The sequence below is a fragment of a genome, assembly GCF_019968985.1.
Source record: "MAG: Porospora cf. gigantea B chromosome Unknown PgB_NODE_194_length_29744_cov_115.539, whole genome shotgun sequence".
NCBI classification, from domain to species: domain Eukaryota; phylum Apicomplexa; class Conoidasida; order Eugregarinorida; family Porosporidae; genus Porospora; species Porospora cf. gigantea B.
In genome coordinates this window covers 1-15,086 of record NW_027178770.1, presented here as the reverse complement: position 1 = coordinate 15,086, position 15,086 = coordinate 1, and the positions used below count along the sequence as shown (strand labels likewise).

Genomic DNA, 15,086 nt, shown 5'->3' with positions numbered 1-15,086 from the left:
AAGTTCGGCACGAGAAAGATCCTCGCTCTCAGCGGACGACTCGCTCTCGCTGGGGACGTCTTTGACTATGGTACGCCCTGCTATTCGGCTCTTCTCTTTTCTCTTAGTTTCCTTGTTCTCAGCGTCAGCAACGTTTCCCATGCCAGCACGGCTTCGCTTGATCTCCTTCTTTGCCTTCGCCATCATCTCTGGATTTTCCATGGGCTTCCCTAAGGAATCAACGCACTACCGCCACTGGATATTTCAGTCACCCGAACACCTCGTTGCCATAAGAGAGCAGGCGCGTGCTGAAGCACAGCTGGAGGCGCTCGGAGCTACGTTGGATGCGGATCTGGAGCGTTTGTGTGTCCAATTCTGTGGTCAGGGGCTCCTTGACATATGCAGGGAGAAGAACATGTCATATGCCATTACAAGTTCAGCTGTCGCTTTTTACTCTAGGTTCTTCTTGAAGCGTTCCGCGATTCTATATGACCCAAGAAAGGTACTGTTCACGTGCATCCTGTTGGCAGCGAAGTCTCAAGATCCATCGCTGCCCCTTCGCATGAAATCTTTGCTGGCCGGAGTGAACGGGGGAGTGTCTATCAAAGAGATATGCCACCTCGAGATTCCACTTCTGGATGCGTTGGAGTGAGGTGGAGCCCAATTCTCATTCAGCTTCCATCTATTCGTTCTGGACACCAGAACGCCCATGCAGAACCTCTGCAATGAGTGGTTCCGACAAGCCAAGGTGGGTTTTTGGTTGAGTTTCGATCCAGTCAGGCCTTTCTGGTGATGATGTCAAGAAAGTCAATGAGCAGTTCGGAAAACTGACACAAGCTGCTGAGCAGTTGGCCCTACAGCTCCACATGACCGACATCCACTTCCTCTTTACGCCTACACAAGTCGCTCTAGCGGTTTTCCTACACGTCTTCGCTGACTTCGTGTCGAGTGAAGAAGACTTCTACCAGATCATTTTTAGAAGCGGTAGGGAAGTTGGCTCTGTACCACAGATCTTGCTTGCGTGCCCAAGATCAGAGAAGCAGTTCACAGGGCCAGTGTTCTCCTGGTAGACTTCACGTTCAGGGATAAAGCCGCAGAGGGAGAGAAAGCCACCAAAGCAGTGAAGGCCGTCAACGGATTACATCGCAAACTACGAAAGAAACGAAAGTTAGCGGAAGAGGAGACTCCTGTACCAAAACGGCAGAAGGTAGAGGGGGACGTCAAGGTGAAGCTGGAGCCGGAGGTGAAGGAGGAGAAGTCCTTAGATGAACACAATGCATGACGCATTTGGCGCAAATGTTTTCCGTGAGCAGATTATCCTTCGTGATTTGCTGGGCAACGGCTGCTCCCTCAGGCCACCGTCTGCTGGATTCGACGAGCTGGAAGGAGAGAGCCTTTCGCGCATTCGACTTGACAAAGATTTATGACCACTTGCAAGGTACCGTGTGTGGGTGTCCGGCAGTGGATACCCTTTGTATAATTTCTGCTTGTGAGACGGAGGGGGCGTTGTAAGCAGTACAGCCCTGCGCGGAATCCTTGGCGAAAGTGGCAGCCACAGGGATTGGAGCCACGGCAGGCGGGGTGATTGGCAGTGTTCTTGGAAGAATGACGAGATCATCACTGACGCGTTGCACCGTGAGGAGGTCAAACAAGAAACGACTGGCGAACCTTGCACAGGAAGAGGCTTCAGTCCAAATGGACCGGGTCCTGGAGAGCTTCTCTACATTTGAGGGGGCTGATCTACGGCAGTTCCTGTCGCTAAACACTATTGACAGCGATACGGAAACCCTTGTTTGAGGGCTAAGATTGTGGTTTGACGTGACATGACTCATGCATATAGTTTATTTCTTCATTTGATGATGCAGACGACGCCTAGAACGTACGTCTCTTTCACAACGGGTGACGACTTAACATATCAAGAAACAATGGTTGGGACCGAGCCTTCCTTCTTTCAAAATGTGGATGACCACTTTAGCTTCGCTGGTTTTGAACAGGGAGGCACTAAGAAGTCTACAGGATGCCTGTCGGGTTGCCGCCAGAAAAATGAGCCCGTGGCCTACTATGTGGACTGTGATCCCAACGACCTTGTGATTCGTGAGGTTGAGGACTTCGATGAGACGATGTCAATGGCTTCAGGCGGATACTCGGTCTATGAGCATACTGAGAACGGGGTGACGCGTGGTACTGCACATGAAGACGTCTATCACCCATCCTGTGTTTCCACTCTCACTCCCAAGCGTACTTCGAAGGCGGTGCCTGTGGCTTCTGACTCGAGGACGGAGTCGATGCAGTGTACTGCCTCCATGCGAGCTGGAAGTAGACAGCGAGGCCAAACGGTTAATAGCTCTGTGGTTCAGCCCTTGATGGTCCCAAGCACGAATACCAAAGGATCCAGATGCCAAACAACGTAAGACCACCGGAGATCCCTTAACGCAGTCGAGCTGCTCGTAGCATTCGCACCAAGCAAACCGCCTCCCGCTCCCCCACCACGACCTCTCAGTCGTTGATGCCTTCCCGCAAAGTTCAGAGTAAATCCGTTCCGGCTCGTGGTCGATTTGGATGGTGCTGCACGCCAAAACGTCGAATGTCTGCTTCTGCTGAAAGCGGAGAAAAGACTCCTGTTCGTTTGTCGGTGCAGCCGGAGCCTTCCAGCGACTACCCTGTGACCTACCCGCAGCAGTCTGGGCTGGACAGGCCAGGGGCGTTGTACAGTTCTCGTCTTGAAGCCAACTCCTATCGGGAGCGAGATGCCCAGTATTCAACCATTGCCGGCTCCGGTGTCTATGCTGGTATCCAAACTGGCTCCATGATGCATACCGCCTCTAGAGTCTCCATTGGCGGCTCCGGTGTCCATGCTGGTATCCAAACTGGCTCCGTGATGCCTACCGCCTCTGGACTGACATCTGTGTCTGAGGTGCACTCGCATCGTCTATTAGAGCACGGCAAGGTCAGTCCTTTGGCTGGTACTTCTATTTCCACGCTTCCTACGACAGTGCTAGGCACGGACGCCGTTACTACGGTGACGCAGCAGACGCACGTCGGCGTACCCTCCGCTGGGCATGTATCCAGGTCGACTATTCCTGTTACCGTATCCCATGCTTCCACCCCAACTGCGGCTTCGACTCAGCGGACGATGTTGCAGCACGCCTCGGCAGTGCTTTCTGACATGACCACCGCTGACATCCAAAGAGTCGCGCACCAGGCCGCAGCTGACTCGAACCACTGTGTAGTCAGTTCACATCAGACCAAGGAGACTCGCACGCAGGGCCTACCCAAAGAACTCATCGCTGACGCTAAGGCTTCCCTTGAGCGGCTTGATAGAGTGACTGACGCTAACGCTTGCGTTGAGCGGCTTGATAGAGTGACTGAAGGAGTGTCCACAATAAGGTCAAAATCGGCGCCGCCGAGGTCGTTTGAAGGATTCCAATTGGCCGCCGACGGCGTGTACGAAAAAATCACCTACATTGACAAGGAACGCGTGGAAGAGAACATCACGAGACGACCTTTGAAGACAGTGGAGGAGAGAGTGCGTTACATCACGAAGGAGACCGAAGAAGCGGATGTCGAAGTTGAAATTGAGGAGAAAATCAACTACGTCTCGGTCAAGCAAGTGGTGGAGCGGCCGAAAGAAGTCATTCGCCATGTCGCTGTTGAACAAGTTGTCGAGGTTGAACAGATCGTTGAGGTTCCGGGCGAGCTAGTTGAGCGTGAAAAGCCGTACCTTGTTGAGGAGCAGGTCATCGTTCCACGGTATATCGATCAAGAGGTCCACACCGTCGTGTCGCAGCGTATGCAACCTGTGATCGTGGAGGCCTCTGAGGAAGATGACTGTTATTTGGATGTCAAGTGCCGAGTCTACAACATGCAGACAGAGGCTGTGGATATATTCGTGCCCTTGCCAGTGCAGCGGGTGCTATTCGCTGCCGTTAAGCACGAGGAACATCGAGAGATACCACGACATCTTCTCCCTCCTGAACACTACAATGGCCTTGTCCGAGACTTAAATGCTCATCTGCCGCTAGAAGACACACTAGCGCTCTTCCTTATGGATAAATCGATGGCCCATCTGCTGGTGAACAAGCAGTTTATTAATCTGGAGGATGTGGGGGCCATACCGTGTACCAGCGGACCCGGAACTGAGTTTGTGCCAGTCCCTGAGGGAGTAACTGTGCTTCCGTGTTCTGCGGCTCCATCACACCCCTCGCTCGCCGCGAAAATCTACTCGGGGGCGTATCCGACAAAGGATGATTGGCTGCAGGCCTGCCAGAAGCACATTCAACAGATGGAAGCTGGCCGAACGAACAGTAAAGCCGTTCAAGGGGCGGAGCACTCCTATGGCCCTTACAACTATGCCTTCCAACCCTATGGGATGTTCGACCCATCCAAGGGCGGTCCCTTCCATGTGCACCACCACCTGGCGCCTGAGAAGCTGAAGGAGGAAACATCCTCGTCGGTAACGACCGAGGTCAAGCAACAAGTTGAGGTGGTCCGAACCCGTGAGACTCAAAGACCCACAAAGATTCGAGGATCGAGAGAGCGGCGTCGACGTCGGCCCCCAAGCACCTCCTTCGAGAGCGAGAGCTTCAGCCCTTCCCAATCCACCAGCAGCACGATCTGCTCTCCGAACCTCATGCCGAGAAGTCGCAAGCACCGCCGTTCGTCGTCCTCGTCAGCGCCTAGACGTCGGCATCGGCGACGAACACCAGTACATGATCCCCGTAAGAAGCCGTTTTCAGGTCAGCGTACAGGTAAAAGCACAAGCACTTTGGTGGAAGATGCGATGAGTTTCATTGAGGGCCTCCGAAAGTAGACACAAACTCAAATTCATCATCGTATTCCGCGTCAGGCGATAATAGTTGCCCTACGGCGTTGGCTGGTAGCGAATTGATCGGTTGCGGTTCCTCGTCGCTGCTTTCATGATCCACTTTCGACATCTTTCTCTCAGTATTGGTTCGTTTGCGTTTCTCATTGACCGGTTGCGGTTCCTCGTCGCTGCTTTCATGATCCACTTGCCGAAGTGCTGTCCAGGGGTCGAAAGCCACAGCGAGCTCAGGTTCACAAGTTTTCTCCGGCACTTCAGCGAGAGGTTCGGCTATTTCGTCGCTCTCGGCCCTTTTCTTCAGCTTTGTTCTTCGGTCTTTTGCTTCTTTTAATTTGGCGATCCACTTTAGGGTGGTTGGAACACGGACGGAGGACTGCACTCTTTCGATGTCATCTTTCTGAGTTCGCGCTTTCTCCTGTACGAGTGACGGACAGCCATCTATGAGCCAGTTCATGGCGGCCTGTGTGTCGTCGTTGCACTCTCTCAGCGCCATGACACAGAGAGACTCCTCGAACCCCTGAGACTGTAAGATCTGAAGACTGAAGGGATCGACTGGCTTCTTCTCCCTCACGGCGATGGATTCCTGGGGCAATCTCTCGAGAAGGCGACTAGTTGCATCTGATCCTACGGTGGCTTGGACCTCCATGTCCACAAGGGGCTGGAGCTCCTGAGGAGTCATCTCAATCATGGGCCGGAACTCCATGGTTTCTGCGTTAGAGATGACACATCCGCCTACTTGGAAGTATCCCTTGCCACCCTCTAGCACACCCGCTGGCGAACTCATAGTTGATGTACTTCAGCGTTTGAATGAACGAGTCGACGATATCGTCAGAATGCTCCTGATACATCAGCAGCCACTCGAATAACGGCCGATCAACGGCCTGAAACGCTCGTTCCGCCGTTTGCAACTGCAATTCCAGGGCGGCTCTGCGGGCCACACGCGAGTTGCCTACGGTGTCCAGTTCCACCTTAGCGAAGTGGACGTCCATCACGAGTCGCCGCCGGGATACCAGCTGATGTTTCAGGCTATCGATGTGCTGCAGGTGTTGCGCGAGAGGGGTTGAGATGTTAAAGTTGAGGTCCCTTTTCAACTTGGCGAATGCCGAGTGGGGGGCATCACTACGAGTAACACCGTGACATGCCTCATTGAACTTCATAGCGTCCGATTTCACGGCAATGTCATTTGAAAGGCGGGTTCCCCCTGTAACAACGCACTGGTTCAAAGCATCGAGCCCCTCAGTCATCGACTTATACCCGTGCAGCATCTTACTCACGCCGACCTGGAACATACGCAGCGCCTCTTCCATCGCGAGGAACTGCCGGACCATACTTTCGAAGACTGGGTCATCATGAAAGTCTGCCAGGAGAGTTTCCACCCAAAAACGAAGCTCCTGTTTCACCCCGTCAACGGCGTCGGCGAACGACATCAAGGTTTCAGTCTGCATACAAAACTGCAATTAAACGGCGTGACGTCGAATGGAGTGGAAGTGCCGTTGTGAAGATACCAAAAATCAACAAATCTTACTAATTAAGTCACATGTGGATCTCACGCCGGTTAACGCAGCTTAAACTGGATCCTGCGGGTGGCTGGACCAACTCGTTGGTTTGGAAGAGCTCCCTAAGCACCGGTGTCGGCGCTGTCGTCGGGCTTCTGTGCGCTATGGTCGTCAACGTTTCGTTGGTGGAGATTTCGCTGTCGCCAGTGTTTGCCACCGTGAGGCAACGGAGAGGTTGAAATACAGTACTTCGGTATGGTGTTCTTCATCATCGGATTGATTATCGGATGGCGCATTCATTCCGGCTCTGCGCCAATCGATGATGAGCAGTGGGCCGGCAGGAGAAGAGTGCTAGTGGGTTTCGTGGGACTGGTGCTGGTGTCAGCATTCTTGTGCTTCGTACTCCAACGTTCGTGGTTTCTCCACATGCATTTCATCCTCAAGGTCCCTACATACATCACGTTGGGCACCGGAGTCTCCTTCTCTATGTGTTTCGCCTTGGTCGACATGGTAAACGCCATAATCGGGTTTGGTCAAGCTTCATACGCTAAGCCACTCATCGACAACAAAGCCCAAGTGCAGGTTGTGATCTTCACCAGTCTGCTGATGGGAGGGCTTTTCGGTCTCATATTCGGCTTGTTCGACGTGGAGGATGAGTTTTCCTATCAAGTTAGACTGGCAATGATGAAGGAAACAAAGCTCTGTTATCCGATAGGTATCATATTGGGAGGTGGAGCCGGATTCACTAACGAGTACCTTCGTCAAACCGACAGCAGCTATTTGCGTATTGAGCGAGTTGAGTATGACTCAGAAATTTAATAGATTCCAATCAGCATTCATCGCTCGCTATGCTTCGATCTCTATGCCGTCTGCGACCTACACAGACCGCCTATCGCCTTCACCATTCGACTACCGCACTGAACATGGATAACGTCCCTGAAGGCCCAATCAAATGTGACGTAGCAGTGGTTGGTGGTGGCATTGTCGGCTTGGCTACGGCCAGAGAATTCATGACTCGCTACCCTCACATGAAGGTTGCCGTCCTTGAGAAGGACGCACAAGTCGCGCAGCAACAAACGGCCCATAATAGCGGTGTGATACATGCGGGAATTTACTATGAGCCTGGCAGTGCGATGGCCAGGCTCTGCGTGCGAGGCGCCGACATGATGTACGACTACTGTGAATCAAAGGGATTGCCAGTTGATCGTGTTGGTAAAGTCATCGTTGCGGCTGATGAGGAGCAGTTGCCCGTTCTGGACGAGCTATTGAGGCGTGGTCAGAAAAACGGTGTTGAAGGTCTCGAACTGATTGATGAGAACCGACTTCTCGAGCTCGAACCCAACGTTAAGGGGAAAGCAGCCCTGTTAAGCCCCAATACTGGAATCGCAGACTTCGAAGTGGTAGCTAAGACGCTGGCTGACGATCTGACGACTGCCGGAAACAAAGTCCTCTGCAACTTCGACGTCCAGTCCATAAAACGAGGAAAGTTCAATGGCAACTCGGTGAATCTCTTGGAAGGGGTCGAGTCGGGTCAGTTCGGACCCACCAAGCAGGTCGTCGCGGATTTCGTCGTCGCTTGTTGCGGTTTGCACGCCGATGTCGTGGCTCGGCGAGGAGGTGGCAAACGGAATCCTGTCATCGTGCCTTTCAGAGGTACCTACTGGGAGATGAAGCCTGAGTTTAGCGATATCGTTAAACATAACGTGTATCCTGTACCGTCGAACGCTGGTATCCCTGTCGGCGTTCACTTCTCTCCCACCGCTAACATGACTAGAGGACGCAAAATCATTGTTGGTCCCTCGTCATGTTTAGCCTTTAGTAGACAAGGGTACCGGTTCTCCAAGGTATGCGCTAGAGACCTCTTGCGCTCAGTCCATTCGTTTGGATTCCTTCGATTCGTAACAACGAACCCCATCTTCTCCATTCAAGAACTCGCCCGCGATGTATCTAAGTCTCTCTTCCTTCGTGAAGCTCGGAAATTGGTTCCAACAGTCACGAAAGACATGCTGCAACCTTCTTTCAAGGGGGTCATGTCGCAAGTGTTTATGAACAATGGGAAGGCGGCTTCTGACTTCATTTTCGAGGAGGCTCCAGGCGCTGTTTACGTCCGGAACGCCCCAACGCCTGCTTGCACTGCAGCCTTGGCCATCGCCTCTGACATTGTGGATAAGGTGGCCAAGAACATGGACGCTGAAAAGTAAGTGGCGTCGGTTTTCGTGAGTCCTTTTATTTTCCCATGTGAGACATCGACTTTTGCACATCACTTTTGTGAGTCTCGTCATTTTCCCATATCGACTTCCACACATCAGTCTTCTCATTTTTACTACATGCGCAGAATAGATATGAAAACTTTGCTTGCGTCCCATTCCTCCTCGTCACCAACGTCCAAATCGCCTAATTCCATGGCCTTCTTGATCTGTTGCAACTCCTCTTCTGTGAGATCGTCGTCGTCGTCGTCGTCTTCCGCGTCGAGGGCCTCCTGAAGCTGCTTTGCCTCCTCCTCAGTGAGCTCGACTTCCTCGTCGTCGCAAGGGCAGTCTTCGCACGCGCATCCTGCTATGTCCGCGATGTCCGTCTCTTCCACCTCAACGGACTTCGCAGCAGTCAGTGCAGCAGCGAATGCCTCCTTGTACCTCTCACCTTCAACGGTGTCGAAGTCGGCAAGAATCAGCACGCCCCCAGGTTTCATGACCTTGAGAACACCATCAACGAAGGCCTTCCTACTGTCTGGATCTACTCCATGGAAGGCATAGGTGACGAGAACAAGGTCGAATTCCCCCTCCACCTGTACTTTGGGCCACCAACCAAGGACGAGCTCAGCCTGCGACCTTGCTTTAGCGTTTTCCAAGCACTGTGGCTCGCAGTCGACGCCTACTACGCGTCCAGCCTTCTTGTCCAGCTCGGCGAGGAGATGTCCCCCACCGCATCCGATTTCTAGCACGTCAAACTTCTCCGGTAGGTGTGGAAAGGCCTTGGCCTCCAGAACCGAGAGTGTATGCATGTTCATAGCAATCACGCTCGGGTCGGAGTCCATCTCATCAATCCAGTCGTCACCACACTCATTCTGGGCACAACAAGGTTTGTGTTCCTCAGAATCGGTACAGCACATTTCCTGGGCACAACAAGGCTTGTTTTCCGCGGGAGCGTTATCCTTGCAACAGCAGGAGACTCTGTCAGAGCAATCCTTCCCCTCGCCATTGAGAAGCTTCTGCTTCTTCCCACACGCCATGATGAATTATGGTTATTTTCCTCACATGTCAATGGTTTCAGGTTTTTCTGGAAGACAATGCGCTGCTGCTATCCAAACCCAGAAGGTCCTGAAAACTGCTAGCCTTCTGTGACTCGCCGTTAGCAGACCGTTCCTGTTCGGAGCAGAGGCGTTGACACGTTCGTCTCATCGCTCGGGTTGATTTCCCTCTCAACTGAGAGCTGGAAAACCTGGGTTCTCTTGACCCGCATTTCTTTTCCCACATGCCTGCCAAATCTCGAAGGTAGCCTAGTGACGTCTGTTGACGCCAATCACGGTCCGATAGATGGCCGCTGCTCTCGATGATTGCATTTAGAACGTGGTCCAAGCACCGATCGTCATGAGCGCTGCAGGCGGCAGCCTGGTACAGCCCGTCGATGGTACTGATGGCCGTCGACTCGTCTTCGGCGCGAACAAGAGTCTCAGCGATGTCACCAGGATCGACATTGGGCACTTCATCAGCCAGTCGTTTGTCGTCTGTACTGCCTTTAACAGCCACGACAATACTATAATGCGAATGGACCAAACGCCACTCTTCAATCTCGTCGAACAACTCGAGAGAGTGGATCCGTAGCCTGTCAGACAAGTCCAAACAGTGGTCATAAATCCAGTTCATGTCAGCGACGGATACTACATAGCCGCCTAGGCTCTCGTACCGCACCCGTTGCGATTCAAGCGTGGGGTACCGTCTAAGGGTCAACAGAGGACATCCCCTCATTGCAAGGTTGCTCATCATCGTCTTTCCAAAGGCGTCGTCGGCGTTCACCTGCTCGTATGTGACGAAGGCTGATGGAGCCGATACAACCTCCGACGCCCATTGTATAACCGCGTCTGACTCCTCAGGTCGGAGGTACACGAGGCAGCATTCGGATAGGAATATTGTGGGAAGCTGCGGATCCAAGCCGGCGTCTTTAATCTTCCGGTCTACGGAGTTGATGTCCCTCAAGTCGCATGGAATCATTCGTTCCCTATCACAGCGCACGTACTCACCGCCGTGGAAGTCTGTGTGCGATATATACGCTACCCACCTATGTCGCCGTCAGTTACGTTTCTTCTTAAGGCCTCGTGTTTCATAAAGAGTGATGTCTTCTTGGCAAGAACCTCTGGAAAATCCAACTCGAAATAGACGAAACTGCGGCTGAACTCTTCAGGGACGGGAAAAGGAGCCATGGACCGTAACGACAGCTCCCTTTCCTTCCGGCCTGTAAGGATATCGTTCACCCAGAACACAGTTGTATCCAGCCCGGCCCCAAGGCTAACTACTTGTAGTGGAACCGTGGGTGGTACCAAATCAAAGAACGTCAACAGCACTCGGCGTATAGCCGCTACGCGTGCATAGTAGCCTCTATTTATCAAAGGCGACCGTCGACTCGGGTGCGGAACGACGTACTTGATGTAGGGGTCTTGGTAGTAGCCTCGACTCTCTGCAGAGGCCTTTGACACTGACGCGTCATCGGTAGTACCTGCTACAGGATCAGAGAAGTTCATCAAAAACAAAGTTTTCTGGCGCGAGGTGAATAGCACATGACTGTTGCTAGAAGAGATCTGAGTCTTGATTGGTTTCGTAAAGGCACATCAGCACCGCTAGGTCTCACAAGGAATTTCGTGTCAGATTCGATTGATTACAGATGAATGAGTCAGAAGGGAATTCCGATGAATGGCAGAGATTCCACAACAACGAAACATTGCCAGGTTGGAGTTCTTTCAGAATTAGGTGAGTTGGCGAATCGTAAGAAGACGTATCTTGGAGTGTGCTGACATACTGCACCGTTGGCCTTTTCTCTTGAGGCTTTCGTATCATCACCAGCGAAATAGGCGAGGGTTGTATCATTGACAGAACCAGAATCTGGTCTAGTCTACTTCGTTTGGATGATGCTGGAATCCAGCATCGGAGCCAGGACATCTCTTCGCTTGGATGACATTGGTTTTGTGTAGGCGGAGAGCTCCGCTGGTATGGCCAATAGTGTCTTTCCCTGATTAAGGGCCTCCCACAGAAATGAAGCGTCTTGTCGTCGTTGCAAATCAGGTTGTCGTATCTGAGAGGTCACTTCCTTGCGAACGCTAATGGCGCCGATGTTGAAATTTGTCACCTTTGAAGAAGAAATCCTAATCTCAACACCAAATCGTACGCGCCTCGACGATGTGAAGGGATTGCTCGAGCCAAGGTTCTGACGAACAATGGCTGGGTCGAACATCTCGAAGTTCATACGGGATATTTTACTCCGACGAAACTTTGCCAGATTACTAGCACACGAGCTCGACAAGGTAAGAAACTTGTATCTGTGGAGCACCATATCAGCGCCAGGTGACTTAGCGAAGGCTGTTTTGATGGTCTCGATCCTGCGAGGATGCATAAAATCATCCGCATCGTAAAAAGAAATGATGGAACCCCTCGCTTGGGCAGCGCCAACATTGCGTCTGCGTCACACCTTTCATTCTGCCTCACGCCTGTCCCGCGTGAGGAAAAGTCGTACGTACTATGCGCACTGGGATATCGTTCCATTGAGGAGGTTTGGCTGACATTATGTACCTCAGCACCGGTGTCAACCATGTTGGGGTTTTTCCTCGAGGCCTTTCAGTCAAAATAGTCTGTGCGAGGGTATCGAGGCGGATTTGCTGTAGGTCAACGTCTTCGTTGAGTCTGAATGGATCGTTACTGGGGACCGTACGTCGTATTGTTAAAGGAAGTCAAGACAATCAGTGTCTCCAGAGGAGGTTCCGTTTGAGCGGCGACAGATTCCAGCAACCGCGGCAAATAGACAATGTCTGCAGTGGACATAGGTACTACTAGAGAAACCGAGTTCGTCACGAAGTCCTTAGATCGTTGCAACCAGAAGGCATGTACACACAGTAGGCTGAGTGCGACACTCCCGAGTGCAAAAATGGACTTCTTGAGCATCGCAATTCTCCCCATTTATTGCGAGTGCAACATTGTGACTCAATGCTGACTTCTAATTTATGAACTTGGTAAGATTCTCCGTGTTGAGTCAAACCGTCAATCTCTCTAAGTTTCGTGCTTGCGCATGTACTCCCCCCAGAATCCGAAGACTTGTGTGCGCATCACGTAGGCCACAGAAACTTGGAGATTTCTCCACAACTTTGCCTTAACACATATTAGCGTTAGGTCGTGGCTTTGGTGATTTAGGTCCTGTGTGGCGTCGTCCTTCGTCAAAACAGAAAGATGTCTGAATAGTTTTGAATGACTGAGAGATTCAACAGGCGCTGGTTCATTCAACCTCGTTCCTGACGCCTCAGCGACTAGAACGCCTTGGTTGCTGGCAATACATGCGGAGATCCAAAATACTGCAGCCGACCTGCGTCGTCCCTATGGGCCTTCCCTACCGTTCACCGCCAACTTCCCACACCCTGTGAATTGCGCCTCAGGCACAGCCTTAGCCACTGCGGAGGCTCGTTGACACGAGGTACAGGTGGCTGCTCCAACTCCGTAGCCAACCCATGCACTGCCTTGTCTACCTGCCCAAGACCCACCACCCCGCGCTGGGATCGGCGCAGTTACAGTCAGCGCAGTAAGTGTAGTCTGAAGCAAGGAACCCCCGCTGCATTGCGCCTGGCAATTCACTCTACCGATGTGAACTGGTAGGCATTAGTGCAGCCTAGAGGGGTGGCTACACAACAACGCTTACAGACTTCTCCAAGACAGAAGGCCTCCGCAACTGCAATCAAGAGGGCTGATTTCATCGCCGGGAAATTTAGGAATACTATCAAATGCCCGAGTTTGAGGACGACTGCTGTCCTCTATGCATGGAACCCTTGGATGACGCAGAGAGGGAGTTCTATCCCTGCGAATGCGACTACCAGGTCTGTGCATGGTGCTTCAAGCAGCTGAGAGACAACATGAATGACAGTTGTCCCGCTTGTAGAACGACCTACGACGACAGTCGGTTCAGGTACTTGAAGCGACCGAAGGCAGAGAAACCCGTCAAAGAGAAGCCTGATATCGTTCACAAGATTAAGCGGGCGGTGCCTGCACAGCAAGACCTGCGAAACGTTCGAGTAATCCAGCGGAATCTTGTGTACGTAGTAGGCTTGCCCGTCTTCCTCGCCCGAAAGGAAATTCTGAAGCAGGACCAGTTCCTTGGCCAGTACGGTTCAATTCTGAACATCGTGGTGAACAAGCAAACGAATCCTGCAGTCACGACCTGCAGCGTCTACGTGACCTTCGCCAGGAAGGAATCAGCACGCGCTGCTATCATGGACATAGATGGCATCCTCTTTCACGATAAGCCCCTTAGGGCTGCCTACGGTACAACTAAGTACTGCGGTTTCTTTATCCGGGGTACGAAATGCACGAACCCTGACTGCTTTTACCTTCATCGACTTGGGGATGAAGAGGATCGCTGCTACTCCAAGGAGGATATAGTGTCAGCTAAGCCTACGCACGATAATGACGAACATCGAGAGTCTAATTTCGGAAAGCTTCCTACAAAGCTGCCACGAACGGTGGAACCGCGAAAACCACCCCAGTCAACCGTGCATACGTGGGCAAAAGTTCAGAGACCGGCAGAAATATCCAACGACTCCAACTTCCCTAGCCTGGCGGTGGTTACGTCACCGACCGCCACCAAGGCGGCCGAACCCCAAACGACTCCTCCAGCGGTGAGCTCATGTACTAGCGAAAGCGCGCCTCCCAAGCAACTACCCAAACGCAAGAAGCCAGAGCCAAAAAACGAGGAGGAGGCTCCCGTCGTCGGGAGCCCACAGTCTGCCGTGGCAGCAAAACCGGTCGAGAAGCAGCCACGAAGCGTAGGAGGAGTCGAGGTACCGCAATTCTTCGATCTCCAGGGCCCAGCCTCCTCGAAGGACCGCTCGGAAGGATCCTCATCGCCGCCTGTGCCACCGCCGCTCTCTGCATTATTTGGACCTGGTTACCACATGTCAGGGCAGAGCATACGCACCAATGGGAGTTTTCAGCCTGAGAAGACGTCTGGTACCGTAAACGAGAGTGAGTCTCAAAGTCGCATGGCGGCGTGGTTTGTGTTGCTGAGAGCCATCAGAAGCGACTTACAGGATGTTGCCAGCGGAAGCATCGCTGCTCATCGTCGAAATCCTGATGGACAACCCGTGCTTGCTAAGCTGGTGAGCGACCTTAAGGCCGGCATGCCACTTGAGCACACGCTGAAGTCGACACAAGTTATCCATACATTTGGAAACTTGCTGCGAATGCGAGTTGACGGAGGGAACAAGGAGGATTTCTCCAGTGCTGTACCGCTTGCATCAGGTGAGCGCGAATTTGTATCTACCGATATATTATTAAGTTTTATTTTATTGTTTATTTTTTTAAATTATTGCATTGTTTTAATTATTTTCTAAATCGTTTCAGGCCGAAACTGGTTCCACTTTCCCAATGAGGCGAACGTTCGTAGGCTGGGTGAAGCTGCCCGCCAGCCTCCGTCTCGCCAGAGTATCCACGATTTTGGCGACCATGACTCATCAATCGTGTCTATAATAGACTCCCTGTCTAGGCGACGAGGTCAGTGAGGAGTGCTGGCTTTAACAAAGAATCAACTCCATTTTAAGTTTC

The 15,086-nt window shown here is 52.2% G+C and overlaps 9 protein-coding genes across 18 annotated transcripts; 5 read left to right on the top strand and 4 right to left on the bottom strand.

Annotated features, from left to right (window-relative positions):
- Positions 1 to 139: 139 nt before the first annotated feature.
- KVP17_002420 (uncharacterized protein) lies at positions 140 to 1,261 on the top strand (the record flags this gene model as incomplete). 3 transcript variants are annotated; one of them, XM_068518658.1, is made up of 4 exons in its annotated part: positions 140 to 627; positions 655 to 727; positions 756 to 963; positions 990 to 1,261. In XM_068518658.1, the coding sequence occupies 4 exons, from the start codon at positions 140 to 142 to the stop codon at positions 1,259 to 1,261; spliced, it is 1,041 nt and encodes a 346-aa protein (XP_068377345.1). The 3 variants fall into 3 exon arrangements, with proteins under 3 accessions (XP_068377345.1, XP_068377347.1, XP_068377346.1); XM_068518659.1 differs by lacking the exons at positions 140 to 627; positions 655 to 727 and having other exon boundaries at positions 846 to 963; XM_068518660.1 differs by lacking the exons at positions 655 to 727; positions 756 to 963; positions 990 to 1,261 and having other exon boundaries at positions 140 to 631.
- A 577-nt stretch (positions 1,262 to 1,838) lies between these two features.
- KVP17_002414 (uncharacterized protein) lies at positions 1,839 to 4,789 on the top strand (the record flags this gene model as incomplete). 3 transcript variants are annotated; one of them, XM_068518645.1, is made up of 3 exons in its annotated part: positions 1,905 to 2,386; positions 2,416 to 4,475; positions 4,499 to 4,659. In XM_068518645.1, the coding sequence occupies 3 exons, from the start codon at positions 1,905 to 1,907 to the stop codon at positions 4,657 to 4,659; spliced, it is 2,703 nt and encodes a 900-aa protein (XP_068377332.1). The 3 variants fall into 3 exon arrangements, with proteins under 3 accessions (XP_068377331.1, XP_068377332.1, XP_068377333.1); XM_068518644.1 differs by lacking the exons at positions 2,416 to 4,475; positions 4,499 to 4,659 and having other exon boundaries at positions 1,839 to 2,390; XM_068518646.1 differs by lacking the exon at positions 1,905 to 2,386 and having other exon boundaries at positions 2,564 to 4,789.
- On the bottom strand, positions 4,767 to 6,246 carry KVP17_002422 (uncharacterized protein; the record flags this gene model as incomplete). Of its 2 annotated transcripts, XM_068518664.1 has the most annotated exons (2): positions 4,767 to 5,509; positions 5,538 to 6,246. In XM_068518664.1, 2 exons carry the CDS (start codon positions 6,244 to 6,246, stop codon positions 4,767 to 4,769), a joined length of 1,452 nt encoding a protein of 483 aa, XP_068377351.1. The 2 variants fall into 2 exon arrangements, with proteins under 2 accessions (XP_068377351.1, XP_068377352.1); XM_068518665.1 differs by lacking the exon at positions 4,767 to 5,509 and having other exon boundaries at positions 5,515 to 6,246.
- A 92-nt stretch (positions 6,247 to 6,338) lies between these two features.
- On the top strand, positions 6,339 to 7,116 carry KVP17_002425 (uncharacterized protein; the record flags this gene model as incomplete). Of its 2 annotated transcripts, XM_068518671.1 has the most annotated exons (2): positions 6,339 to 6,515; positions 6,544 to 7,116. In XM_068518671.1, 2 exons carry the CDS (start codon positions 6,339 to 6,341, stop codon positions 7,114 to 7,116), a joined length of 750 nt encoding a protein of 249 aa, XP_068377358.1. The 2 variants fall into 2 exon arrangements, with proteins under 2 accessions (XP_068377358.1, XP_068377357.1); XM_068518670.1 differs by lacking the exon at positions 6,339 to 6,515 and having other exon boundaries at positions 6,553 to 7,116.
- A 104-nt stretch (positions 7,117 to 7,220) lies between these two features.
- On the top strand, positions 7,221 to 8,498 carry KVP17_002430 (uncharacterized protein; the record flags this gene model as incomplete). The annotated part of the gene is made up of 1 exon (XM_068518681.1): positions 7,221 to 8,498. The coding sequence occupies one exon, from the start codon at positions 7,221 to 7,223 to the stop codon at positions 8,496 to 8,498; it is 1,278 nt and encodes a 425-aa protein (XP_068377368.1).
- A 122-nt stretch (positions 8,499 to 8,620) lies between these two features.
- KVP17_002418 (uncharacterized protein) lies at positions 8,621 to 9,526 on the bottom strand (the record flags this gene model as incomplete). The annotated part of the gene is made up of 1 exon (XM_068518656.1): positions 8,621 to 9,526. One exon carries the CDS (start codon positions 9,524 to 9,526, stop codon positions 8,621 to 8,623), a length of 906 nt encoding a protein of 301 aa, XP_068377343.1.
- A 37-nt stretch (positions 9,527 to 9,563) lies between these two features.
- KVP17_002421 (uncharacterized protein) lies at positions 9,564 to 11,032 on the bottom strand (the record flags this gene model as incomplete). Of its 3 annotated transcripts, XM_068518661.1 has the most annotated exons (2): positions 9,564 to 10,546; positions 10,573 to 11,032. In XM_068518661.1, 2 exons carry the CDS (start codon positions 11,030 to 11,032, stop codon positions 9,564 to 9,566), a joined length of 1,443 nt encoding a protein of 480 aa, XP_068377348.1. The 3 variants fall into 3 exon arrangements, with proteins under 3 accessions (XP_068377348.1, XP_068377349.1, XP_068377350.1); XM_068518662.1 differs by lacking the exon at positions 10,573 to 11,032 and having other exon boundaries at positions 9,564 to 10,505; XM_068518663.1 differs by lacking the exon at positions 9,564 to 10,546 and having other exon boundaries at positions 10,565 to 11,032.
- A 368-nt stretch (positions 11,033 to 11,400) lies between these two features.
- Positions 11,401 to 11,751, bottom strand: KVP17_002426 (uncharacterized protein; the record flags this gene model as incomplete). The annotated part of the gene is made up of 1 exon (XM_068518672.1): positions 11,401 to 11,751. One exon carries the CDS (start codon positions 11,749 to 11,751, stop codon positions 11,401 to 11,403), a length of 351 nt encoding a protein of 116 aa, XP_068377359.1.
- Positions 11,752 to 13,270: 1,519 nt separating this feature from the next.
- Positions 13,271 to 15,043, top strand: KVP17_002429 (uncharacterized protein; the record flags this gene model as incomplete). Of its 2 annotated transcripts, XM_068518680.1 has the most annotated exons (2): positions 13,271 to 14,783; positions 14,886 to 15,043. In XM_068518680.1, 2 exons carry the CDS (start codon positions 13,271 to 13,273, stop codon positions 15,041 to 15,043), a joined length of 1,671 nt encoding a protein of 556 aa, XP_068377367.1. The 2 variants fall into 2 exon arrangements, with proteins under 2 accessions (XP_068377367.1, XP_068377366.1); XM_068518679.1 differs by lacking the exon at positions 14,886 to 15,043.
- Between the last annotated feature and the right edge of the window lie 43 nt (positions 15,044 to 15,086).